General features: G+C 52.3%; 1 protein-coding gene across 10 annotated transcripts in view; it reads left to right on the top strand.

Moving 5' to 3' along the window:
* The window catches only part of KDM2B (lysine demethylase 2B), a 153094-nt gene that overhangs the window by 26305 nt on the left and 101408 nt on the right, over window positions 1-25381 (top strand). For 5 of the 10 annotated variants that reach the window (XM_073021164.1, XM_073021160.1, XM_073021170.1 and 2 more), the window contains exons 5-8: window positions 4553-4735; window positions 5243-5345; window positions 20085-20178; window positions 21775-21928. In XM_073021164.1, the coding sequence (XP_072877265.1) occupies window positions 4553-4735; window positions 5243-5345; window positions 20085-20178; window positions 21775-21928 (534 nt within the window). Of the gene's footprint in view, window positions 1-4552; window positions 4736-5242; window positions 5346-16182; window positions 16773-17354; window positions 17374-17439; window positions 18215-18386; window positions 18679-20084; window positions 20179-21774; window positions 21929-25381 lie in introns of those variants that run through there. The other 5 variants (XM_073021165.1, XM_073021169.1, XM_073021166.1 and 2 more) reach the window with 5 other exon arrangements.

The raw sequence follows: 25381 nt of genomic DNA, 5'->3' as shown, positions 1-25381 counted from the left end.
CAGCTCTGTCTCCCAAAGTGTTGGGATTACAGGTGTGAGCCACCACGGCCGGCCACGATTCACTTGTTTTTAGTATATTTACAGAGTTGTGCAGCCATTATGAAAGTCAGTTTTAGAACTTTTTCATCATTCCCCAGAAGAACCCCGCACCCATTTGTATCTTGAATATGTTGTAGGGTCCTAAGCAGTCCATTCATTGGGACTAGCCAGCAACGATTTAACTGGCTGTGATGCTGGGCAAGTCCCTAAACTTCCCAGCTCCTCACATTCTCCACCTGTAGTTACAGATGAAACTGACCCACTCGGTAACACTACCCACCTGTAGGTGCTCCGCGTGCGTGTGAAGTGCATGAACTCAGTTATGTCTCAGGAGAGTTCCTGGGCTGGCTACTTTTTCCCCATGTTATAGATGAAGAAACTGATTCCCAGAGAAGCCAAGAGCCCAAGGCACAGGCTGGAGGCTCCACTGGGAGCCGAACCTTCTAGATTGTTAAAATCTAGTGTGTGGGTGGGGGTAGCTGAGCTTGGCCTTCAGTGCTGACTTACAGGACTCTGGGGTGGTGATTTTAGTGGTCTTTATCCTGTTTGCTACCTGCCCAGCAGACCCCTTTGCACAGGGAGCTTTGCAGACATAACCTTGAGGAAGATTAGGGAGGAGAGGTGGGTGGAGGTGGGAGGCTGGGCAGAGAGCCGGGAGGGTACCAGGGTTCTTTTTTTTTTTTTCCCCTTTTGAGACAGAGTCTTGCTCTCTCGTCTAGGCTGGAGTGCAGTGGCGCCATCGCCGATCACTGCAAGCTCCGCCTCCCGGGTTCACGCCATTCTTCTGCGTCAGACTCAGGATTACAGGCGCCTGCCACCACGCCTGGCTAATTTTTTGTATATTTTAGTAGAGATGGGGGTTTCACCGTGTTAGCCAGGATGGTCTCGATCTCCTGATCTCATGATCCACCCGCCTCAGCCTCCCAAAGTACTGGGATTACAAGTGTGAGCCACTGTGCCCAGCTGGTACCGGGGTTCTAACAGGAGGGTTTCTGCTAGGTGGGCCTTCTGGAAAGTCTGAGTGGCGCCCACCTATTCCAGGCACCTGGGTAAGGAAGGCGCTAGCCTTGCCAAGATCAAGGCCAGAATATCCAGCGAAGAACGGGGATGCCCCCTGGTGGATCTGCACTCCAGACGCTAAAACAAAAACTGTTTTCCCCTGGATCCGCTGCTTCCCAGGGTCCATGGGAGGGGCCTGGCCACTGGCGTGGTCTGGAATCGTTTTTTTTGTTTTGTTTTTTTTTTTTAAATTAAGACAGAGTCTCACCCTGTCGCCCAGGCTGGAGTGCAGTGGCACGACCTCAGCTCACTGCAACCTCCCATCTCCTGGGTTCAAGCAATTCTCCTACCTCAGCCGCCCCGAGCAGCTGGGATTACATATGTGTGCCACCATACCTGGCTAATTTTTGTATTTTTAGTAGACATAGGGTTTTGCCATGTTGGCCAGGTTGGTCTTGAACTCCTGACCTCAGGTGATCCACCCACCTTGGCCTCCAAAAGTGCTGGGATTACAGGCATGAGCTACCACACTTGGCCAGGTCTGGGGTCATTTTTCTTTTCTTTTTTTTTTTTTTGAGACGGAGTCTTGCTCTGTCGCCCGAGCTGGAGTGCAGTGGCCGGATCTCAGCTCACTGCAAGCTCCGCCTCCCGGGTTTACGCCATTCTCCTGCCTCAGCCTCCCGAGTAGCTAGGACTACAGGCACCAGCCACCTCGCCTGGCTAGCTTTTTTTTGTATTTCTTGGTAGAGATGGGGTTTCACCATGTTAGCCAGGATGGTCTCGAACTCCTGACCTCGTGATCCGCCCGTCTCGGCCTCCCAAAGTGCTGGGATTACAGGCTTGAGCCACCGCGCCCGGCCAAGGGGTCATTTTTCAACTTTAGCATGTGATCAAGATTCAGTATTTGGGGGATGGGAGAGGAACCCGGGCATTAGAATGAATTAGATTCAAATCCCAGCTCTGCCGCTTACCAATTGGGTATTCCTGGTCGAGTTAGTTGTCCAAGCCTCAGCTTCTCCTCCATTAAATGGGTTTAATTGAAGTTCTGCTTCACAGAGCTGTGACACGATGAACCTAACCAAGATAACGTATGTAGAGAACCCGTCTGTGCTGACACGCATAGTAAATGGTAATGGTTGTAATTGGTAGAAAAAGTCTGCTCTGGGGAGCTTGAGCCAGTTGCTTTATCTGTGGGCCTTGGTCTCCCCATTTGTAAAACAGAGACTTTTTTTTTTTTTGAGATGGAGTCTTGCTCTGTCGCCCAGACTGGAGTGCAATGGCGCGATCTGTGCTCACTGCAACCTCTGCCTCCCACGTTCAAGCGATTCTCCCACCTCAGCCTCCTGAGTAGCTGGAACTACAGGCACCTGCCACCATGCCCGGCTAATTTTTGTATTCTTAGTAGAGACGGGGTTTCGCCATGTTGGCCAGGATGATCTTGAACTCCTGACCTCAAGTGATCCGCCCACCTCGGCCTCCCAAAGTGCTGGTATTACAGGCATGAGCCACTGCAACTGGCCTAGATTTTGTTTTTCCCTATAAGAACTTAAGTTTTGAGGGGTTTTCCATTTTTTTTAACAGAGGGAGAAAATCAAAAAGATACTATTTTGTGATATGAAAACTATATGAAACCCAAATTCTCAGATCCATTTACAAAGTTTTCCTGGTGCACGGCCACAGGCATTAGTTCACATATTGTATAGGGCTGGCTCAGTGCTACAACGGCAGAGCTAAGTAGTTGCAACACAGACCAAATGGCCTGAAAACCCTTAAGTATTTACTCTCTGGCATTTAACAGAGAACGTATGCTGGCCCTTGAACTAGACAGAACTCTCATGGAACTTAGATGTTGATATGGGTAATAGTCTCATCCCGTTCACTGAACCTGCCCTCTAACAGGCCCATGGTCAATATTTGTTGAATAAATAAACATAGCCTTTCATGTGGTCAGAACTGAAAAATAAAAGTAATCCTGTGTAATCCCAGCACTTAGAAAAGCAGAGGTGGGACGATGGTGCTTGAGCCTGGGAGTTTGAGACCAGCCTGGGGAACATAGCAAGATTCCATTCTTTTTTTTTTTTTTTTTTTTTTTTTTTTTGAGACAGGGTCTTGCTGTGTCACCCAGGCTGGAGTGCAATGGTACGATCATGGCTCACTGCAGCTTCAACCTCCCTGGCTCAAGGGATCCTCCAGCCTCAGCCTCCCAAATAGCTGGGAGTACAGTGGGGCACCACCACATCCAACTAGGTTTTCACTTTTTGTAGAGACAGGGTTTTGGTTTTCTTTGTTTGGTTGGTTGGTGTTTGAGACGAAGTCTCACTCTGTTGCCCAGGATGGAGTATAGTGGCATGATCTCCGCTCACTGCAACCTCTGCCTGCTGGGTTCAAGTGATTCTCCTGCCTCAGCCGCCTGAGTAGCTGGAATGATTGGCATGCACCACCACACCCGGCTCATTTTTGTATTTTTAGTAGAGACTTAGCCAGGTGTGGTAGCACATGCCTGTAATCCCAGCTACTTGGGAGGCTGAGGCATGAGACTTGCTTAAACCTGGGAGGCGAAAGTTGCAGTGAGCCGAGATCACGCCACTACACTCTAGCCTGGGTGACAGAGTGAAAAAAAAAAAGTTAAAAAATTCTTCTGGGTAACACAAGGATAGGCAGTAGGCTGGATTTGGCCCTTGGGCTGTCATCATATGGTGGCCTTTGGTTGGTTTAACCTGTAACCTGTCGAGGTGGCTGTGAACAAATGTGGTCACTGGCTTCTTGGGATTTTCTTGTTTGTTTATATATGTCTTTCCTTTTCTTTCTGTCTGTGTTTTTTTTTTTTTTTTTTTTTTTTTTTTAAGACAGTCTTGCTCTGTGGCCCAGGCTGGAGTGCAGTGGCGCCATCTCAGCTCACTGCAACAACCTCTGTCTCCTGGGTTCAAACAAACTTCCTGCCTCAGTTTCTCGAGTAGCTGGGACTATAGGCGTGAGCCACCATACCTGGCTATTTTTTGTATTTTTAGTAGAAACATGGTTTCACTATGTTGACCAGTCTGGTCTCGAACTCCTGACCTCAGGTGATCCACCCTCCTCGGCCCTCCAAAGTGCTGGGATTACAGGCATGAGCCACCATGTCTGGCTGTCTTCGGATTTTTAGTAGAGAGAGGGTTTCACCATGTTGACCAGCCTGGTCTTAAACTCCTGACCTCAGGTGATCCATCTGCCTCGGCCTCCCAAAGTGCTGGGATTACAAGCTTGAGCCACCACACCCAGCCACCCAGGCCCCGTTAGGTAACTTTTGAGGTCATCGTGGACTGGCGTGGAGGCCGTGGTGGTGCAGGGAAGCGGGTGAGTGGGAGACAGATCCAGGAAGGAAAGCCGACAGGGCGAGGTAATTGAACAGACGAAGAAGAGGGGTGAGGACTGTAGGGAACCGTGGAGGAGCAGCTTTTGTTTAGTGAGGGGCTCCCATGAAGGATCTGGAGCCTTAAGCCTGCAGGAACAACCAGCGTGTGGCTTCTGCCCCCAGGGAGTCGGCGGCTTGTGGACGTGATGGATGTGAACACCCAGAAGGGCACAGAGATGAGCATGTCCCAGTTTGTGCGTTACTACGAGACGCCTGAGGCCCAGCGGGACAAGCTGTACAACGTCATCAGCCTAGAGTTCAGCCACACCAAGCTGGAGCACTTGGTCAAGCGTCCGACTGTGGTAGGTCCGGGGCCCAAGTACCCTCCCCAGATACCTTCTACCTCATCTCCTTCCCGATACCTTCTACCTCATCTCTTTCCCTGTCCCCCTGCCACCTGGGCTGTGCCTTGCAAAAAGGCTCATGTGGGTGTGGCTGACTGGGCTTGGCAGGCATAGGGGTGACTAAGGTTGGTAACATGGTTTGTAGAGACAGGGATCTTGCTGTGTTGCCCAGGCTGGCCTTGAACTCCTGGGTTCAAGTGATCCTCTCACCTTAGCCTCCCAAAGCGCTTGGATTAGAGGTATAAGCTACCATGCCTGACCCCCAGCAACTCTTTCATTTCCTGTTGAAGAGACTCAGTTTTCCCTTCTACAAAGTGGGGGTCCTATCATCCCTGCCCTTCTTTCCTCCCATGTTGGGACTATGGAGCTCACACTGGCGGGCCCGAGGGCTCCCCAGGGAGAAGGGGTGTTTGTGTCTGGCTTGGCAGTGGAGAAATGCAGTGCTGACGTTGGTCTGGCTTTCAGGTAGACCTGGTGGACTGGGTGGACAACATGTGGCCCCAGCATCTGAAGGAGAAGCAGACAGAAGCCACGAATGCCATTGCAGAGATGAAGTATCCGAAAGTGAAGAAGTAAGACCGCCTGGCTGCTGGCCAGAGCTGGGAGGGGTGACCCCCAGACTTGGGGAGGTGGGAGGGAGGCTCCTGGCCATCAATGAAGGCTTGAACGTCACGACTGCTCCTGTTCAGAACTGAAGGACTGTGCCCGTGGGGGCACAGCTGGGACAGGAGGGACAGGGTCCTTCGCGTGTGCCCATTGGCTGCAGGGGCTCTGATCTCTGCTCTGGGACCAGCTCCCCTGGGGATCTGTGATCTGAGGAGGAGTGATGACAGACACCTCTGCATCGGTGTGTGTGTCTGTACGCAAGGGCACAACTGTGCATGCTTTCGTGCACTCTCTCCGTGAGACTGTGTCCTGGGAGTGGGCATTTTTGGGGAACCTGCCCACATTGGATGCTTTGGTTTTGGTGAGCAATGGGGAAAGACCTGGTGTTCTTTTCTTCCTTGGTGTTGAGACCTTGGAGCTCGTACCCAAAAGAACCTTTCCCAAACTTAGTCCAGGGGCCACCTACTCACCTGACACACCTTAGACGGTGCCCTCTGAGCAGGAGGTTGACTCTGGGTGGAGAAGTTTACCACGGTTTGTTTGTTTATTTATTTATTTACTTTCTGAGACAGAGTCTTGCTCTGTCTCCCAGGCTGGGGTGCAGATGTCAGCTCACTGCAACCTTCGCCTCCTGGGTTCAAGCAATTCTCCTGCCTCAGCCTCCTGAGTACAGGTGTGAGTCATGGCGCCCGGCCGACCACGGTTTAATAGCAAAGATATCACAACATGTGGCATGACCAGCAAGTCCTGAGACTGATTACTTAACATGGGCTGTAGCATCTTTGAGCCCCTCCATGTTCAAGGACTTGAGTAACAGAACTTTTGGGAGAGGAAGTCACCTTTGGGGCTTCCAGCTCTGTTTCCAACTCTGAAAGGGGAAAGAGGCCAGGTGTGGTGGCTCACACCTGTAATCCCAGCACTTTGAGACCAGCCTGACCAACATGGTGAAACCCCGTCTCTACCTAAAATACAAAAATTGGCCGGGTGTGGTGGCGCATGCCTGTAATTCCAGCTACTCAGGAGGCTGAGGCAGGAGAATCTCTTGAACCTGGGAGGTGAAGCTTGCAGTGATCGAGCCATTGCACTCCAGTTTGGGCGACAGAGCGAGACTCTGTCTCAAAAAAAAAAAAAAAAAGGCCGGGCGCGGTGGCTCAAGCCTGTAATCCCAGCACTTTGGGAGGCCGAGACGGGCGGATCACGAGGTCAGGAGATCGAGACCATCCTGGCTAACACGGTGAAACCCTGTCTCTACTAAAAAAATACAAAAAACTAGCCGGGCGTGGTGGCCGCGCCTGTAGTCCCAGCTACTCGGGAGGCTGAGGCAGGAGAATGGCGTAAACCCGGGAGGCGGAGCTTGCAGTGAGCTCAGATCCGGCCACTGCACTCCAGCCTGGGCGACAGAGCCAGACTCCGTCTCAAAAAAAAAAAACAAAAAACAAACAAAAAACAAAAAAGGGGGAAGGGGACACAAGCTGTCCCAGGCAGAGCGATTGCTTTGGGCTTCCTCAAAGAGCTGGCGCTGGCGGCCTGAATCCATTAGCATCTCTCTGTTCAGCTCTACTGCCAGGAATGCCCCCAGGAGCTTCAAGGCTGTGAACTTTTCATTCACTCAGCCCTTAATTCAGTGCATAGTGAGTGCAGACTCCGTGCCAGACTTTGTAAGGGAGGCCAGCAAGCTGGCCCTTGGGCTTCTCAAGGTTTTGCTTTCAAGCTCCCTCTCTCTCTCTTTCTTTAATTACTTTGTAGGCATTTTTCCTCCCCTTCAAGCTGAAGCTCCATCTACGCCTTGGATCTGGGCTGCATCAAAGGCAGAGACTGGGCTCGAGGTGGGGAGGGAGCAGGACTTGTTTTCAGTTCCATTCTGTTTGGATTCAGTTGCAGCAAAATTGACAGAGCTCCTGGGATGGGGAAGTAAAAAGATGAACAAGACTACAAGCCCCTACCCTCTGGAGAACGTGCTGTGCCTGAGGGGCCTGAGGTGCAGCTCCAGTCGTGGGAGGGGAACAGGGACTAGAGGAATCCCATTTGGCTGGTGTCATCATGGGACATTCCCTTCTTGGAGGGGACGTTCTGCCTGAGCTTCAAATGACAGAGGAGGCCAGGTGTGGTGGCTCACATCTGTAATCCCAGCACTTTGCGAGGCCAAGAGGGGGCAAATCACCTGGGGTCAGGAGTTCGAGACCAGCTTGGCCAACATGGCGAAACCCCATCTCTACAAAAAAAAAAATTAGCCAGGCGTGGTGGTGGGTGCCTGTAGTCCCAGCTGCAGGAGGCAGGAAAATTGCTTGAACCTGGGAGGTGGAGGTTACAGTGAGCTGAGATGGCATCACTGCACTCTAGTCTGGGTGACAGAACAAGACTCCGTCTCAAAAAAAAAAAAAAAAAGACAAAAAGGCCAGGTGTGGTGGCTCATGCCTGTAATCCCAGCACTTTGAGAGTCTAAGGTGGGCGGATCATGAGGTCAGGAGATTGAGACCATCCTGGCTAACACGGTGAAACCCTATCTCTACTAAAAAAAAAAAAAAAAAAAATTAGCTCGGCGTGGTGGCAGGCGCCTGCAGTCCCAGCTACTTGGGAGGCTGAGGCAGGAGAATGGTGTGAACCCAGGAGGCGGAGCTTGCAGTGAGCTGAGAATGTGCCACTGCACTCCAGCCTGGGCGACAGAGCGAGACTCCGTCTCAAAAAAAAAAAAAAAAAGGCAAAAAAACAAATGACAGAGGAGATGGGAGAGAAGTGAAAAGGACCCCGAGAAAAGGCTGTGGGACTCAGATTATTAGTTGGAGGCAGATGATGGCTCATTGATGGATTGAGCTGATGGTTCATTGATTGGTTGATTGATTGATTGACTCATTCAGCACCTGTGTCTTGAGCTCCTGATTGGTGCTGAGTACTGGTGTTTATAGTGGGGAGAAAACCAGAAGAGCTTCCTGCTCTCCTGGAGCCCACACAGTGTATGGGGAAGACAGATGTAAATCCAGTAATCACAGAAGCAGATGGGAACTTGCAGCTGCAATGAGGCCCGCAGTGCCCCAGAGCTGGTACTAGGGGAGGAGATTCACCCACTCAAGGTGGTCGGGGAAGGTGTTCTGAGCTAGGGTCTGAAGACTGAGCAGGGGTACTTAGGTGAAGAAGGCTGGGAGGCCTTTCCTGGCTGTGTGTAGTTGACTTGGGATGGTGGGGAAGGGCAGGGGACCTGTGGAAGGAAGGCCAGTGGGGCTGGAACAGAGGCAGTGAATGCAGGGTGGGTGCGGGGTGGGCCAGGCAGAACAGAGGGGCTGCATTTCCTGTAAGAACAGCTGGAATCCTCTCCAAGATTTTGAGCAGAGAGAAATGTGTTCAGGTTTGCATTCTGCAGGTCCTCCTGTTGCTATGGGGACTGGAGGGTGTGGGGGCACGTGAATATGAGGAGGCCACGGCATGGTGTGGAATTGGGAGTGACGGGCAGGGAGAGGGGAGGGGATGAGGGTCCAACCGGACATGGATTTAGGAATGCAAAAGAGACTGCATTGGGTGATATAGGTTTCAGTTTCATAATTAATGCCTACCTTGCCTTCCTGAGATACTCAGCATATTCTGTACTTTATTGAAAGATTCCTTTAAATAGTAAGCTCTATTAATAGATTTAGGATCCTATCTAATTACCAAAAAAAAAAAAAAATGGGGCTCTCACACTCCCAGTTTTTTTTTAACGGTTGTCTGTCGCCGTGCACACACTGCCAGTTTTCTAGGACCATTTGTCTTGGGGTTGAATTGTGTGGCAAATAGATCTACAGATCTATTCGATGGCCGTCAGTGGCCATGGGAACTGGTTAGAGGATTTGAACCTCGTTAGGAAGGAAATTGTCATCTTGGAAATAGTTCATTTGTTTTGCTGAAAAGAATACCGATTTCAGTTAATAAGCAGGGTAAAAAATCCCACCATTATGAAGTCCTCCGGGATCATAGAACAGTTCCGTGGAATTTAATTAAAATGACATTGTTTCTAGAAATCACGGAGCTTTCATGCTGGAGGCCCTGAAGGGTAGAGATGGCTGTCAGCAGGGAAGGACTGCAGTAGGGAAGAGAGAGGTGACACAGACACACGACTGCTTCCCCACCCGGGAAGGACTTTTGGTGATGGGCTTAGGATTTTATTTATTTATTTATTTTTATTTTTTTTAGAGGGAGTCTCACTCTGTCGCCCAGACTGGAGTGCGGTGGCACGATCTCGGCTCACTGCAACCTCTGCCTTGCCTCTGGGGTTCAAGCGATCCTCCTACCTCAGCCTCCCAAGTAGCGGGGATTACAGGCGTCTGCCACCACACCCAGCTAATTTTTGTATTTTCAGTAGAGTCAGGGTTTCACCATGTTGGCCAGGCTGGTCTCAAACTCCTGACCTCAGATGATCTGCCCGCCTTGGCCTCCCAAATGCTGGGATTACAGGTGTGAGCCACCACACCTGGCCGTTTTTTTTTTTTTTGGGGGGGGACGGAGACTAACTGTGTTGCCCAGATTGGAGTGCAGTGGTGCAATCTCAGCTCACTGCAACCTCCGCCTCCTGGGTTCAAGCAATTCTCCTGCCTCAGCCTCCCGAGTAGCTGGGACTACAGGTGTGTACCACCACACCTGGCTAATGTTGTATTTTTAGTAGAGACGGGGTTTCACCATGTTGGCCAGACTGGTCTTGAACTCCTGACCTCAGGTGATCCACCAGCCTTGGCTTCCCAAAGTGCTGGGATTACAGGTGTGAGCCACCATGCCTGGCCAGGAATCTTTTTGTTTACTTGTTTTTTATTTTTTAGAGACAGAGTCTTGCTTTGTTGCCCAGGCTGCAGTGCAGTGCATAATCCTAGCTTACTGCAGCCTCAGACTCCCAGGACTCCTCCTACCTCAGCCCCCTGAGTAGCTAGGACTATAGGTGTGTACCCGGCTTTTTTTTTTTTTTTTTTTTTTTCCGAGACAGGGTCTCTCTCTGTTGCCCAGGCTGGAGTGCAGTGGCGCGTTTGTGGGTCGCTGCAACTTCCTCCTCCCAGGCTCAAGCAGTCCTCCCCTCTCAGCCTCTCGAGCAGCTGAGACCATAGGCACACACTACCACGCCTGGCTAATTTAGTTAGATATGGGGTTTTGCCATGTTGCCCAAGCTGGTCTTGATCTCCTGGACTCAAGTGGTCCACCCACCTTGGCCTCCCAAAGTGCTGGGATTACAGAATGGGGTGTGCCACTACTCCTGGCCTAATTTTGTGTGGTGTTTTTTAGACGGAGTTTTGCTGTCGCCAGGCTGGACTGCAGTGGCATGATCTCGACTCACTGCAACCTCCGATTCCCTGGTTAAGTGATTCTCCTGCCTAAGCCTCCTGAGTAGCCGGGATTACAGGCACACGCCACCATGCCCAGCTACTTTTCGTATTTTTAGTAGAGATGGGGTTTCACCATGTTGGCCAGGATGGTCTCGATCTCCTGAACTCGTGAACTGCCCACCTTGGCCTCCCAAAGTGCTAGGATTACAGGCATGAGCCACCGTGCCTGGCTGATATTTTTAAAAATTAAAAAATTTTTTTTTTAATTTGTAGAGATGGCAGTGGGGGGATCTCTCTGTGTTGCCCAGGCTGGTCTTGAACTCCTGGCCTCAAGTGATCCAGATTGTTGCCAAATATGGATGTGAGCCACTGTGCCCAGATGGCTTAGGATTCAATGTTTTTCTTTTCTTTTCTTTTTCTTTTTTTTTTTTTTTGTTTTTGAGAAAGAGTTTCACTCTGTCACCCAGGCTGGAGTGCAGTGGTGAGATCTCAGCTTACTGTAACCTCCACCTCTGGGGTTCAAGTGATTCTCCTGTATCAGCCTCCCAAGTAGCTGGGATTACAGGCTCCTGCCATTACACCCAGCTAATTTTTATGTTTTTGGTAGAGACAGGGGTTTCACCATGTTGGCCAGGCTGGTCTCAAACTTCTGACCTCAAGTGATCCACCTGCCTCAGCCTCCCAAAGTGCTGGGATTATAGGTGTGACCCAGTGCGCCCAGCCTCAGTGATTTTCAGCTGAGATACTTAAAAAGGGGTAGGAGTGATAGGAGTCGAGTGGGGGTAGTTGCACCTTCACGGAGACAGAAGATTTGCAAGGAGTTATGTTATTCCATTAGTTCTCTTATGTGCAAGACATGATTCTATGTAGTAGTGGGTGGACTTCAGTGCATAAAGCCACGTCCCATTCTCGTGGAGCATACATTGTGGTGGGAAAAGAGACAGGAAAGCAAATGAGGGCATAATTTAGGAGGTGTAATGGTCATGGAGAAACATAAGGCAGGAAAAAGGATTGGGCTGAATGAATGCTGAAGACAAGGTGCATCTCTGCCAATGACCTTTTTCTTCATCTGTACCCTGCAGAAATGCATTGGATGTATAGAACCATTTGTCTCGGAAAATTCCTTATAACCATATAGACAATGACTGTTATTTGGGAGTATTCCTGCATTAGTTGCTTATTGCTGCATAATTATTCTAAAACTTCAGAGCTTAAGAAAACTTTTAGCAGCTTAAAACATCAAACCTTATCTCACAGTTTCTGTGGTTCAGGAATCCGGGAACAACCGAGCTGGGTGGTTCTGGCTCAGGGTTTTATGAGCTTGGGTCAAGATGTAGGCCTTGGCCGTGTGTGGTGGCTGCTGTAATCACAGCACTTTGGATGGCCAAGACGGGTGGAGCGCTTGAGCCCAGGAGTTCAAGACCAGCGTGGGCAACATAGTGAGAAATGTTGTGGTGGGGCAATGATGTAGGCCTGGGCTGCAGTCAGCTGAAGGCTCTATGGGCTGGAAGATCTGCTTCCAAGGTGGCGCATCCCCATGGCTGTTGGCAGGAGGCCTCAGCTCCTTGCCACATATAGCTCTCCATAGGGCTGCTTGAGTGTCCTCATGACATGGCAGTGGGTTCCCCACAGTGAATGGTTCAAAAAACACCAAGGAGGAAGCCACAGTGCCTTTTATGACCTAATTTTGAAAGTCACATATTGTTTGCTCCTGCCATATTCTGTTAATTAAAAGTAAATCACTAAGTCCAGCTCATACTCAAGGGGAGGAGAATTTAGCTGTGCCTCTCTAAGGGAGGTATATCAAAGCATTTGTAGACATGTTTCAAAGCCTCCACAGTTCCCTAGTTCTATGACACGGGCTCACCATTTTCATTTAGCCCTGTTGGGTTCTGTGATAGATTCCAGAAATGGATTAGTGAGTCTCCTTCCCTCCTTTGCTCCTGTAGAATACAGGGTTTGTAGAAATCAAGTTTCTTGGTGGGATGAAGATATGCTCTGGTCTGATAAGCAGTAAAGGAGCTCAAAAGCCCAGCAAAATGGGGACCCCACATAAAGCATAGGTTTGGCCCCCAGATAATTGATAGTGGAGTGGGTTCTCTTCCCCATGTACTTTCTGGGGGTGGCAGGAGGAACAGGGGAAATTGCTGGGAGTGAGAACCTGACACACAGAGAAGAGGAAACAGAGGCATTGGGCTGGGCACGTTTTGGCATTTTGGGGCCTCTGCTACTCTCTCACTCCAGCAAGCCTTTCTTTTCTTTTTTCTTTTATCCATAGGACTCTGCTTGATAAATACAATTTTCCTCCCTCCCTTCCTCCCTCCCTTCCTCCCTTCTTTCCTTCCTTCCTTCCTTTTTTTTTTTGAGATAGGGGCTGTCTCTGTTGCCAAGGCTTCAGTGCAGTGGCACAATCACAGCTCACTGCAGCCTCAGAGTCCTGGGCTCAAGGCATCCTCCTCCCTCAGCTTCTGGAGTAGCTGGGACTACAGGTGTATGCCACTACCCTTGGCTTATTTATTTATTTATTTATTTATCTATTTATTTGAGACGGAATCTCGCTCTGTCGCCCAGGCTGGAGTGCAGTGGCCGGATCTCAGCTCACTGCAAGCTCCGCCTCCCGGGTTTACACCATTCTCCTGCTTCAGCCTCCCGAGTAGCTGGGACTACAGGCGCCCGCCACCTCGCCCGGCCAGTTTTTTGTATTTTTTTTTTTTTTTTAGCCAGGATGGTCTCGATCTCCTGACCTCGTGATCCGCCCGTCTTGGCCTCCCAAAGTGCTGGGATTACAGGCTTGAGCCATTATTTATTTATTTATTTATTTAGAGCGGAGTTTTGCTCTTGTTGCCCAGGCTGGAGTGCGATGGCATGATCTCTGCTCACCGCAACCTCCACCTCCTGGGTTCAAGCGATTCTCCTGCCTCAGCCTCCCGAGTAGCTGGGATTACAGGCATGCGCCACCATGGCTGGCTAATTTTGTATTTTTAGTAGAGACAGGGTTTCTCCATGTTGGTCAGGCTGGTCTCGAACTCCCCACCTCAGGTGATCCACTTGCCTTGACCTCTCAAAGTACTGGGATTACAAACTGAAGTCACTGCACCTGGCCCATCCTCTTGAAGGAACTGTTTCTTCTTCTACAATGTAGGGGTCCTGCCATTTCTGCCCTGCCTTCTTCCCATGCTGTGGGGGAGACAGAGCCCACAGTGGATATGGAAGAGGGTTCACAGGTGGGCAATTGTCTATGTGGCTGCATTGGAATTCTGGCATCCTCTACTTTTTTTTTTTTTTTTTTTTTTGAGACAGAGTCTCACTGTGTTGCCCAGACTGGAGTGCCAGCGGTGTGATCTTGGCTCACTGCAATCTCTGCCTCCTGGGTTCCAGTGATTCTCCTGCCTCATCCTCCTGATTTAGCTGGGACTACAGGCATGCACCACCACACCTGGCTAATTTTTTGTGTTTTTTTAGTAGAGACAGGGTTTCACCATGTTGGCCAGGCTGGTCTTGAACTACTGACCTCAAGTGATCTGCCCACCTCGGCCTCCCAAAATGCTGGGATTGTAGGTGTCAGCCACCGCACCCGGCCCTCATCCTCTACTTTTCAATCAACCCTCCTTCACATCTGTATAGGGCTTTTATGTCTACATTGCACATTGACCTCAAGACCTACTCTTTCATCAGCCATGTTTGCTAGCATTATAAATGATCATCACTGTGTAATATGTCAGATAGGGAAACTGACCTGGCACAGGGAGGATCCTGTAGGCCATGCACTAGACCCCAGGCCTTTGGATTCCTGACTTTTTCTCTCAACTGCTCTACCTTTAAAAGAGGAACAAAGAAAGCCAGCATTCCTGTATGTATGGACCAAGGCACTGTGATTGACCCTTGACATGCATATCTCAATACTGGAGGCAGGGGTTACTATCCTCATTTTATAGACAAGGAAACTGAGGTTCATAGTGGTTCAATGCAGGTAATGGGTGAGTACAAGGTAGTAGGGTTAGGCGAGGTGCAGTGGCTCATGTCTGTAATCTCAGCACTTTAGGAGGTCCCGGTGGGTGGATTGCTTGAGGCCAGGAGTTCAAGACCAGTCTGGCCAACACAGCAAAACCCCGTCTGTACTAAAAATACAAAAATCAGCCGAGTATAGTGTTGTGGCCCTGGAGTGCTACTTGGGAAGCTGAGGCTTGAACTCGGGAGACGGAGGTTGCAGTGAGCTGAGATCATGCCACTGCGCTCCAGCTTGGGCAAAAGAGCAAGACTCTGTCTCAAGAAACAAGCAACAAAATGCATTAGGGGCTGGTGAGGCTTGTGGATAACTGAGAAATTCCTTTAAAAGTAAAAAAAAAAACCTGCTGGCCAAACCAAGTGCTTCTGGGGCCTGGTGCGGCCCATGAAGACACCAGTTAGAGGCCCCTGATTAGCGGGACTCTGAGTTCAGAAAGGTGGAAGACCAGTCCAATGTCACAGAGCCCAGTGGAGTAATTATAGGGTTGCTGCAGGGTGCTACGGTTACACAGATGAGTCGGATATGGTCCCTGCCATCAAGGAGCTGAGGCATTTGTGACTAAAAATATAATTATCTCATTTGGATAGCCTGGTCCAGCCATCAGGACTGGACCTAGCTCATTTAACACCACATCCTTTTCTTTTTTTCTCTTTTTCTCTCTTCCTCTCTTCCTTTCGTTCCTTTCCTTTCTTTCGAGAGGGTCTCCTATGTCACCCAGGCTGGAGTGCAGTGGCACAGTCATAATTCATGGCAGCCTCGACCTCGTGAGCTGAGGCAATCCTCCCACCCCAGCCTTGCTGGTAGCAGGGACTACAGGCGTGCACCATTATGTTGGTTATCTTAAGGGTGAAACGAGATCACGCATGTAAACAGCTATTATTATTATTAGCACTTGGTAATTAGAACCTGTTAATTAATATTGCTCAGTAGTCCCTGGGGCTGGGGTTTGGAGAAAGAATGGAGAGGCTGGAATCTGCCCCTGCAGAGGCCCTGAGACCATCACCAGCCCCCTTGTGGTTTGGAAGAAGGGTGTGGGACAGGCTGGGAGGAGGGTGGAGACTCTGGTGACCTGGAGAGTAGGACTTTTGATTTGAGCAGGATGACCAGGATGACCACCTGCAGCCGGAGGTTAGTGGTGGGGTTTGGCTGTAACCTCTGGACTCCTCCTAGAGTTGGGGTGTGTCAGGTAGACCTAATAGGGGGAAAGCCGAGGGACGGGGAGACAGGCTGCCTGGGTGAGCACTGCCTCTGATAGGCTGGAGACCCGAACTGGAGGCTGGACCCGAACTCGAGGCTGGAGTCACAAGCCTTCCTCTTCTTACCTGAAAACAGGAAGAATCCTGGAATGACTTTCTAGGGTGGTTGTGAAGTTTGGATTAAGTAATCCAGGTACCATAGTTTGGATGATGCGGTGAATATGTATTTTATCTCAAAGGATTCTCTCAACCATGCTATGATGTAGGGTACATAGTCACTAAGCCACCAGGCAGGGGAAGGGGCAGTAAAAGAACATCTTAGAATGCAGAGTTGAACTTCAGTGCCGAGCAGTGAGGATGCTGCTCAGAGAGGGGAAATGAATTGCCTAAGGTCACACAGCGCGTGGGCCTTGAGGTCAGAGCTGCTTCCCCCTTCTCAGCGCTGCCATACTCCGGATCCCACTCTCCCCCTCGGGTCCTTTCTATGGCTGTGTCTGGAGGGGCCCATCTTAGGAAGGTGGCTTTGCTGGCCGTCACCCGCTGTGGAACACGGGGCACAGGGGGTGGGGAGAGCCGGCCCTGCACCCCCACCGGCCGGGCGAGGGGCGTCTCCTGGTGCTGGCCCGCGCTGCTTCCCCGTCGCCCCGCGGCCTCCCTCCGCCTCCCTGGCGGCCCGGCGCCGCGGGTGTTCAGTTTCAGCGCGGGCATGAGCGCAGGCAGCGCCGGGCTCCCCGCGGAAGGAAGGCAGCGAGTGGGGGCCCCGCGTCCTCGTCCTCGGCCGGGGCCTGGCAGCGCCGTGGAGGGGGCTTGGCTAGCGTTGCAGCCGGGAGCGGGGCCGGGCGCGCGTCGAGCCTCCGCCGCCGAAGGGGACACCCGGGAGCCGAAGGGGACGCCCGGGAGCCGCCGCCGCCGAGGGTAACCGCGGGTCGCGCTGCCCGGGCGCCCCCTCCTTTGTGGCGCTGCGAGGGGCGGGTGTGGGTGGCCTCCCGCCCGCGTGCTACAGGGCCGGCGTCGCGGAGCGGCTCTTTGTGTCTCCCCGGGTCGGGTGCGAGTGTGCGGCGCGCTCTTGGCACCTCCCGCGCCCTTCGGGTGCCAGCGTTCCGGGGCCCCTCCCGGCCCTTTCTCCACGGGGAGGCCTCCCGAGCCACCGGGGGAGTTAAGCCAAGTTGGAGGGAAAAAGGTGGGGCGGGGTCGCCCCGCCTCCGCAGCCCCCAGGCAGCGCCCCAAAGTTGGTGCTGCAGGTGCAGCGACCCTCCTGCCGCCCTCCTCCCCGCTGGCCCGGCCCTGGTAGGCGGGAACCCCCAAAGGCTCGGTTCGGGGGCTTCCGATGATCTGCCTCCAACTTGGAGGGTGCCTTGCTGCACAGAAGCCACCTGAGCTGGGGGCGGCCGGGGGCGGCCGAGGCCCAGGCGGAAGCCCGGCTAGCCGGCTGGCCGTGGGGAGAGCTTAGCGGCCGTGGCACTGAGCCGGGGTGCCCATGTGACTGCGGTGTGCTTGGGAAGAGGAAGCTGCAGAGGTCAGTGCAAAGGCGTCACGCCAGAGCGAGCGAGCAAGCCAGCCAGGGGGGAGCCCCGGAGCCAACGCGGGACGGGAGTGGGGGTGGCCTGCCCGCCGCAGGGGCCGGACAAAGCCGCGCTGTTCCAGCCACCCTGGCTCCCCTAATGCCTGCGATCGCAGGGTGGGAGGGGCGGCCAGGCTTGGCGGCCAGGAAATGAGGGACACCGGGAGGAGGGGCCTCTCCAGGAGAGGCAGGTCTGGAAGAGGCGGCCCCAGCTCCCCTAGGGGCCTCTGGATGCTGGAGGGTGACCCAGAGGGCAGATCAGACACAGACTCAACTTGGAGAACTTTCCCTGCACACTGCAGCCAGCTTGCAGCGATTCTTTTCTGCACGTGCTGGGGAGGTCAGGGTTGCGGGGAGCTGGAGGATGGCAGGGTGGGGGTGACCTGGTTAGCCAGGCAGCCCTGGGGCCTGCAGCCCAAGAGGCGAGCTCCTGTCCTGTCCTCTCTGCTGTGGGTACCCGTGGGCATCCAGCTGCCGACAAGAGAAGCACGTTCTCCGGGCTCCGCCCCGCACATACTTAGATTGTTTTCCCTAGACTGTGTTCAGCTGAGGCCTGGAGGTGGTGGAAACCAAGGTTAGATTAAAAAAAGAAAAAACAAAAAACAAAAACCCCAAGTCGAAGAGATGGTTTTAGGGAAATGAGGACTAATATTTTGAAGTGGTGCTTAGAGAGAAGAGGCCAGTGTGGTCCGTGGGGGTGGGGTGGGTGAGGGCTTCAGGACCCCCCCTTTCCTTGGAGAGAAGAGGATCACCAGGCCTTCAGGCGGGGACCCCGCTGGGCCCAGCCGGCCTACAGGTGAGGACGGTGTGGAGCGCAGCGTCGGGACTTTGACCACCCCATTGCCAGCTCCGCAGCCCGCGCCTGTCTTCGTGACAGCCTGCGTCCTGTGCTGTCAACTACACCCCTCCGATGGGGTTGCTAGGCAGCGGGGCTCTGATGTACTGGAAGGCCTTCTGATTTGTCAGCCTCCTGCAGACACATGGTTAAGGCTCCTTCCAGCCTATGGGGAGGAGGGACGCGGGCACGCCGCCTGCATACTGCTGAGCCCCCGGTCCACCTGAAAGCGAGGTGCAAAAGGCAGCCAGAGGGAGGGGGCACCTGGAGCCCTCCTCCTTCTAACCAGCTCAGCCCCACTCCCCGCATTATCTCCACTCGTGCCGGCGCGCTGTTGGCTCCTCCCTGTCCGTCCCCGCCCCATTTCTTCCCTCTTCCCCAAGCCATGGAAAGGCAAAGTGCAGCGGGGAAAAGAGGTCAGTGGGGTAAGCATGTGTTGCGGGCTCCCGAGGTGCCAAGGTGCGTGGGCGTGAGTGGTGGGGAGGCTGCCCATCCATGCCACCCGGGGCTCTTGTGGGAAGGGGCAAGTGGCAGGGAGGGGTCCCTGGCACCGTCATCTGCCAGGCCTGGACTTGGAAGCCTTCTCTGTGTCCCCTCCTCCTTAAGCTCTGCCCCACTCCTAGGAGGGCAGCAGTTGGGGGAGGAGGGGAGCCCTGGGTGTTTCTGCAAGGAAGGGTGGGCTCTCCAGCCCTCCATAGCACTGAGAAGGGGATGGCTGCTGTCCGGTTCCTGCTTCCCCTGGATGCACTCCCCCGCCTCAGCCTCCAAGGTCCAAGTTCTTCCTCCTCCTCCTCTCCCTCTGTGCGTGGCCACCACCCCCAATTTAATTTCTCTTAAATTCTTTACTTGTTTATAACAGCCTTACTGAGACATAATTCACAGACCATTCACCCATGTAAAAGTGTACAATTCAACGGGTTTTAGTATGTTCACAGAGTTTTGCAACCACAGTTAATTTTAGAACATTTTCATCACCCCAGAATGAAACCCTGTACCCATTAGCAGTCATTCCCCATTGTCCTGCCCCCCAGCCCCTGACACCCACTAATCTGCTTTCTGTCTCTATAGATTTGTCTACTCTGCACATTTTGTGTATGTGAGGCCAGACACCGCGTGGTCTTTTGGAGCTGGAACCCCCCCCTTACTTTTCTAGCTGCATTGCTTACTTGGCAATCAATTGCAGTTTTGTTTTGTGTGTGTGGTTTTTTTTGATCATTTAACTTTTCCTGTGCATTGCTTCTTTAGGAGTGTCCCATAGTTAGGAGCAGGGGTCTTCTGCATTCTTACGCATTTCTCTCAAGGCCAGAGCTGGCTCGGGGCTGGACCTCTGGTTGAATGAATGAGGAGTTGAATGGGGACTGGTAATTGGCAAGCTGTGCAGGTGGTATACAGCTGAATTCCAGGGGGCCCAGCTGCTACAAAGGGGGCTAGCAGCTTGGGAGAACTGCAGGTATCCAAGTTGTGAAGGAGCAGAGAGGAAGCCTCTAACTGGGGGAGGGCAGAGGCAGGGCAAGGGTAGAAAAAAACCAGTGTTAGGAACCTGTAAAGTGGCCTGTGGGTTGCCACTTCTCGCAAGAACCTGAAAACAAGCATATCGCTCCCAGCCTCCGGGGTAGGTAGGCGACCAGTGCTTGAGATTTGTCACCTGATCACAGGGGCTTCCCCCGTGGGGAACTCCGATTACATTTGGATTTTTAAAGAAGAAAAAAAGAAAATTCCCCAGCGTCAGCGTTTATAAAAGGGCGCCAGTTCAGGACCTCTGAAGTCCTTTGCTTACCTCTTGTGATTTAGATCTTGACTTGTGTTCTGTCTCCCTGCCACTGTGCTGCAGGTACTGTCTGATGAGCGTGAAAGGTTGTTTCACCGACTTCCACATCGACTTTGGAGGCACTTCCGTTTGGTACCATGTTTTCCGGGGTGGGAAGGTGAGTTTCAGTTGCCTTTAACTTTTTGTGCATCTCCAGCTGTTTGTGTGGGGAGAGGCTCACTTACCTTTCCCCCTCCTCCCACCTCCCTCCTCTGGACAGCCCTGCCCCAGGAGTACTTTCAGGATTAAAAATTTTTTTTTTTTTTGAGATGAAATCTTGCTCTGTTGCCCAGGCTGGAGTGCAGTGGTGCGATCTTGGCTCACTGCAAGTTCTGCCTCCCAGGTTCACGCCATTCTCCTGCCTCAGCCTCCTGAGTAGCTGAGACTACAGGTGCCTGCCACCACGCCTGGCTAATTTTTTGTAGATTTAGTAGAGACGGGGTTTCACTGTGTTAGCTGGGATGGTCTTGATCTCCTGACCTTGTGATCCGCCCGCCTTGGCCTCCCAAAGTGCTAGGATTACAGGCGTGAGCCACCACGCCCGGCTTTATTTTTATTTTTTATTTTTTATTTTTTATTTTTAAGAGATAGGGCCTTGCTCTGTCACCCAGGGTGGAGTGCAGTGGTGCAATCACAGCTCACTGTAGCCTCCACCTCCTGGGCTCAAGTGATCTTCCCACCTCAGCTCCCGAGTAGCTGGGACTACAGGGATACACCACCAGGCTCAACTAATTTATGTATGTTTTGTAGAGACAGAGTTTCAGCACGTTGTGCAGGCTGTTCTCAAACTCCTGGGCTCACGTGATCCTCTCGCCTTGGCCTTCCAAAGTGCTGGGATTGTAGGCGTGGGCCATGGCTCCTGGCCAAGGGTCGCTCCTTCCCCTAGAACCACCTCCTCCTTCTGGAGGGCAAGGTCAAGTTCAGCCCTTTTACATCACATCTAGACACCCATGCAGGCCTGCTCCGCTCACCCAGTCTGGTGTTCTAAGCCCCTTTGGGCCAGATTTGAAGCTTGGGTTTGGCTTGAGAACGACCAGCATTCATCTTCCCTGGGTGTCTTCTCAGCTCCTGCCCGGGGACCTTCTCACTTCAAAGTCTAGTTGCCAGCACCACCTGCCTCCAGGAACATTTTGCACTGGGGACAGAATGCTAAGGGTGCTCCCTGTGTCTGCTTTTGTTGTGTGTCCACGTGGGGATGGAGGTGGGTGCTTCTTGAAAATACGCCTGTGCCACCCTGCTTGGCTGGGTCTGCATGTGCGTTTGTTGTAACTGAATGTGTTGGAAGAAATTCTGGGAGGAAGTCAACCCACTTGATTCCAGATGTTTTTCCTCCTTCTCCAAAGTGTGCACAAGCTGCGTTTATTTACAGGGCTATTTTATCTTACAACTTAGGAAATTCCCTTCCTCTCCTTCCCCCACCTCCCAGACAAGCCTGTGGTTCTGGAGAAAGCATGTCCCACCCAGTCCAGGAAGTACTCCCATCCTGGGATTTCAGCAGGAATGGAGGTTCCCTGAAGGTGGGCACAGCCCTTCCTGCTTCCCCAGAGGCTCTTTGGACCTGGCCTTGCAGAGGGTCCAGAGAGATGGATCTGTCCATCTCTCCACACCCCGCCCCTTCTCTCGCCCCCTCTCCTTCCCCCAGGCAGGTGGGGCCCTTTCTCTGGATCTGGTCTGGGCCTGGGTCTCCAGCTGACTGCCTGTGTTTCCTCCCAAGATTTTTTGGCTGATTCCTCCAACGCTGCACAATTTGGCGCTGTACGAGGAGTGGGTGCTGTCAGGCAAACAGAGTGACATCTTTCTGGGAGACCGTGTGGAACGATGCCAAAGAATTGAGCTGAAGCAGGGCTACACATTTTTCATCCCTTCCGGTAGGTTCCAAGGGGCTCTCTCTGGGCTCCCCGAGTCTGCTGGGGCCTGAGCCATGGTTTTAGGCCCTGGCTCTGGACCTGATGGGTTTGATAGGCCATTGGCGGTCCCAGGGGAGCCAGCCTTGGGCTGGAGGGAAAAGCCGGGCAGGTTTCCCCTCACATCCCACCTGTATCTACCACCTGCCGGCTGGAATTCTCTCTCCCCGGAGAAGGCCTTGAGCTCTCTCGGGGGAGACTTGAATGCCTGTGCAGGACTTCCTGTGGAGATTTGCATGTTGGGTAATGGGGGTGGGTTTGCCCTGAGGCAGGGTCTGGGGAAGGGCGGTGCACGGCCTCCGGTGGAATTCTGGATTGGCCACTTGGGGGCTGTGACTTCACTTCTTCATGCCTCGGTGTTCCCATCTGTAAACTAGGATTAAGATAAAATAAAACAGGGTGGTTATGAGGCCTGAGTGAGCTAAGACCTCCTTGCCTCCAGTTCATTGGAGATGAATTAAGGGCTTTTGGCTGGTTCCTGGCTCAGTCACTAGTGGATGTGGCTGATGACCTAGGGATCCGGGAATTATCTCTTAGGTTGCATTAATGGAAGCATTCTACCTAGGATGAGGGAGGTGATAGTCCGCTGTGTAGAGGGAGGGGGTAAGGCCACACGTAGGAGCTGTGTTTTTTTTTTTGAGACGGAGTCTCGCTCTGTCACCCAGGCTGGAGTGCAGTCGCCAGATTCAGCCCACTGCAAGCTCCGCCTCCTGGGTTTACGCCATTCTCCTGCCTCAGCCTCCCGAGTAGCTGGGACTACAGGTGCCCACCACCTCGCCCGGCTAATTTTTTGTATTTTTTAGTAGAGACGGGGTTTCACCGTGTTAGTCAGGATGGTCTTGATCTCCTGACCTCGTGATCTGCCCGTCTCGGCCTCCCAAAGTGCTGGGATTACAGGCTTGAGCCACCGTGCCCGGCCGTGCTGTTTTTTTTTTTTTTTTTGAGACAGTCTCACTCTGTCACCCAGGCTGGAGTGCAGTGGTGTGATCTCGGCTCACTGCAATCTCCACCTCCCGGGTTCAAGCAATTCTCATGTCTCAGCCTCCCAAGTAGCTGGGATTACAGACATGCGCCAACATGCCCAGCTAATTTTTGTATTTTTAGTAGAGATGGGGTTTTGCCATGTTGTCCCGGCTGGTCTCCAACTCCTGGCCTCAAGGGATTCTCCCTCCTTGGCCTCCCAAAGTGCTAGGATTACAGGTGTGAGCCACTGTGCCTAGCCTATGGGAAGGAGGTTTTGTTCCTCGTAGTCATTGCACTTTGGAGGTTAAATCACCCTGAAGTGGGGTGTGGGTGGGTCTGGAGACCATATTAGGTGAGATGTGTTTGAAGGAGGAATGGGGTTGCTTCACCTGAGAAAGCGAAGGCATATAGTAACTTCAGTCAGCCAGGTAGGTGAAGGACTGTCTCCTGGAAGGAGTATGGCCGAGTGGTATTGGAATAACTTGCTTTGTTAGGTAGTGAGCTCCCTGTCACTGGAGGCATGGAAGTAGAAGGTAGATATGAATGAGTCAAGGTACTTGCAGAGAATCTACAACTGGGTGGAAGCTTGGACCAGACGATAGGAGTATCCTTTGAGGCCTTTGAGGCCACTAAGATATTTCTGAGAGTTGGGCTGGAAGCTGACCTTAGGTCTGGACATCAAGCCCTAGTGGTGGTTGTAGTACCAGTTCCTGCTATGGGGATGGGGCCTGTACTTCGCTATTAGGGAGATTGGGGATTTGGAAGTGGCAGGGTTTAGTACGGGGATGACTTTGTTACCATGGCCCCAGGTCTGTCCTCAGACCTGCTTGGCTCAGGGAAGGGGCAGGCCCCTGCTTGGGATGGAAGGGATTGCACTTGGTGGTCAACGTTTATGGGGACCCCCTGGCAGATGTGGAGTGGAGACTCGGGAAGGAGGTGGTATCCTCCTTCTAAGCTGTGCCCAATCCACTCTGCAGGTGTTGCTGGATTGGCCCTGGATTCAAAGGATGGCTGGAAGGCTCTTGGCCTTACTGCTGACTCGCTTTGTGACATTAGCTGGTCTCTTCCTCTCTCTGCACCTCAGCTCTCCCATCTCTACAGTGGGGGTGGGGTGGAGCTGAACTCTGGGACACTCAAGTTCCCTCCCAACCCCGTCCTCTGAGCCTAACAGGCCTTCAGTCTCTCTGTCCAGCCCTTATGCAGAGCTGGGAGGTGGCTCATCACTTTCCTGCTGTGTGGGACGGTGTGGGTGTTGATGTTGGTGACTTAAGCAAGCTGGGGGAGGTCTTGAGAAGCCGTGGCAGCAGGGGTGTAGGCGTGGCTGTCTGTTGAAGGCAGGAAGAGGAAATGTACATTTGAGATGCTGCAAGCCGAAGTCAGTTAGGTCCTGGCAAAGACTTCTGGCCCGAAGGGTTATGCGTTGAGATACCAGGATTTTTTTCCCTGGAGTTTTGGGAAGTACAAAAGGGACAGTTGGAATTTACCACCCTCTGAGATACAGGAGTGGGGTAGGGTGGGAGGGTGCAGCATAGTTCAGCGGTTCCCAGCCATTGATTTCATGGACCAGTGAAAAAAAACTTAGGAACAGATACAGAGTTGCCAACTTGTAATTTTGCTAAACATGGGCATTAAGATCAACAAACCCCATGGTCTATTCTGACACTAAAAAAGTTACAAGTATAAAATGTCAGAATAAAGGATAGTACTTTAACTTTGATAGTTTTTCTCATTCTGTTTCCAACCAGTGAAAACTAAAGGACCAGAGACTGGGGGTCCACTGACCTAGATGAGTAATTTTTTTTTTTTTTTTTTTTTTTTTTTTTTTTGGAGATGGAGTCTCTGTCACCCAGGCTGGAGTGCAATGGCAGCATCTCAGCTCACTGCAACCTCCGCCTCCTGGGTTCACGCCATTCTCCTGCCTCAGCCTCCTGAGTAGCTGGGACTACAGGTGCCCACCTCCACGCCTGGCTAATTTTTTTGTATTTTTAGTAGAGATGGGGTTCACCATGTTAGCCAGGATGGTCTCGATCTCCTGACCTCGTGATCCACTTGCCTCAGCCTCCCAAAGTGCTGGGATTACAGGCGTGAGCCACCGCTCCTGGCCTTTTTTTTTTTTTTTTTTTTGAGATGGAGTCTTGCTCTGTTGCCAGGCTGGAGCGTGGTGGCATGATCTTGGCTCACTGCAACTTCCGCCTCCTGTGTTCAAGCGATTCTCCTGCCTCAGCTTCCCCAATAGCTAAGATTACAGGTACACACCACCATGCCCGGCTAATTTTTGTATTTTTAGTAGCAACAGGATTTTGCCATGTTGTCCAGGCAGGTCTCGAACTCCTGGGCTCAAATGATCTGCCCACCTTGGCCTCCCAAAATGCTGGGGTTACAGACATGAGCCACTGTGCCCAGCCCCTAGATGAGTATTTTAGGTCTTCCCCAGGCCTGGGGATTCTCTCCGGC

The sequence above is a fragment of the Chlorocebus sabaeus genome, chromosome 11 (genome assembly GCF_047675955.1).
Source record: "Chlorocebus sabaeus isolate Y175 chromosome 11, mChlSab1.0.hap1, whole genome shotgun sequence".
Taxonomy (NCBI): domain Eukaryota; kingdom Metazoa; phylum Chordata; class Mammalia; order Primates; family Cercopithecidae; genus Chlorocebus; species Chlorocebus sabaeus.
The sequence above is the reverse complement of the archived record's forward strand: the minus strand, read 5'-3'. Positions and strand labels throughout refer to the sequence as shown.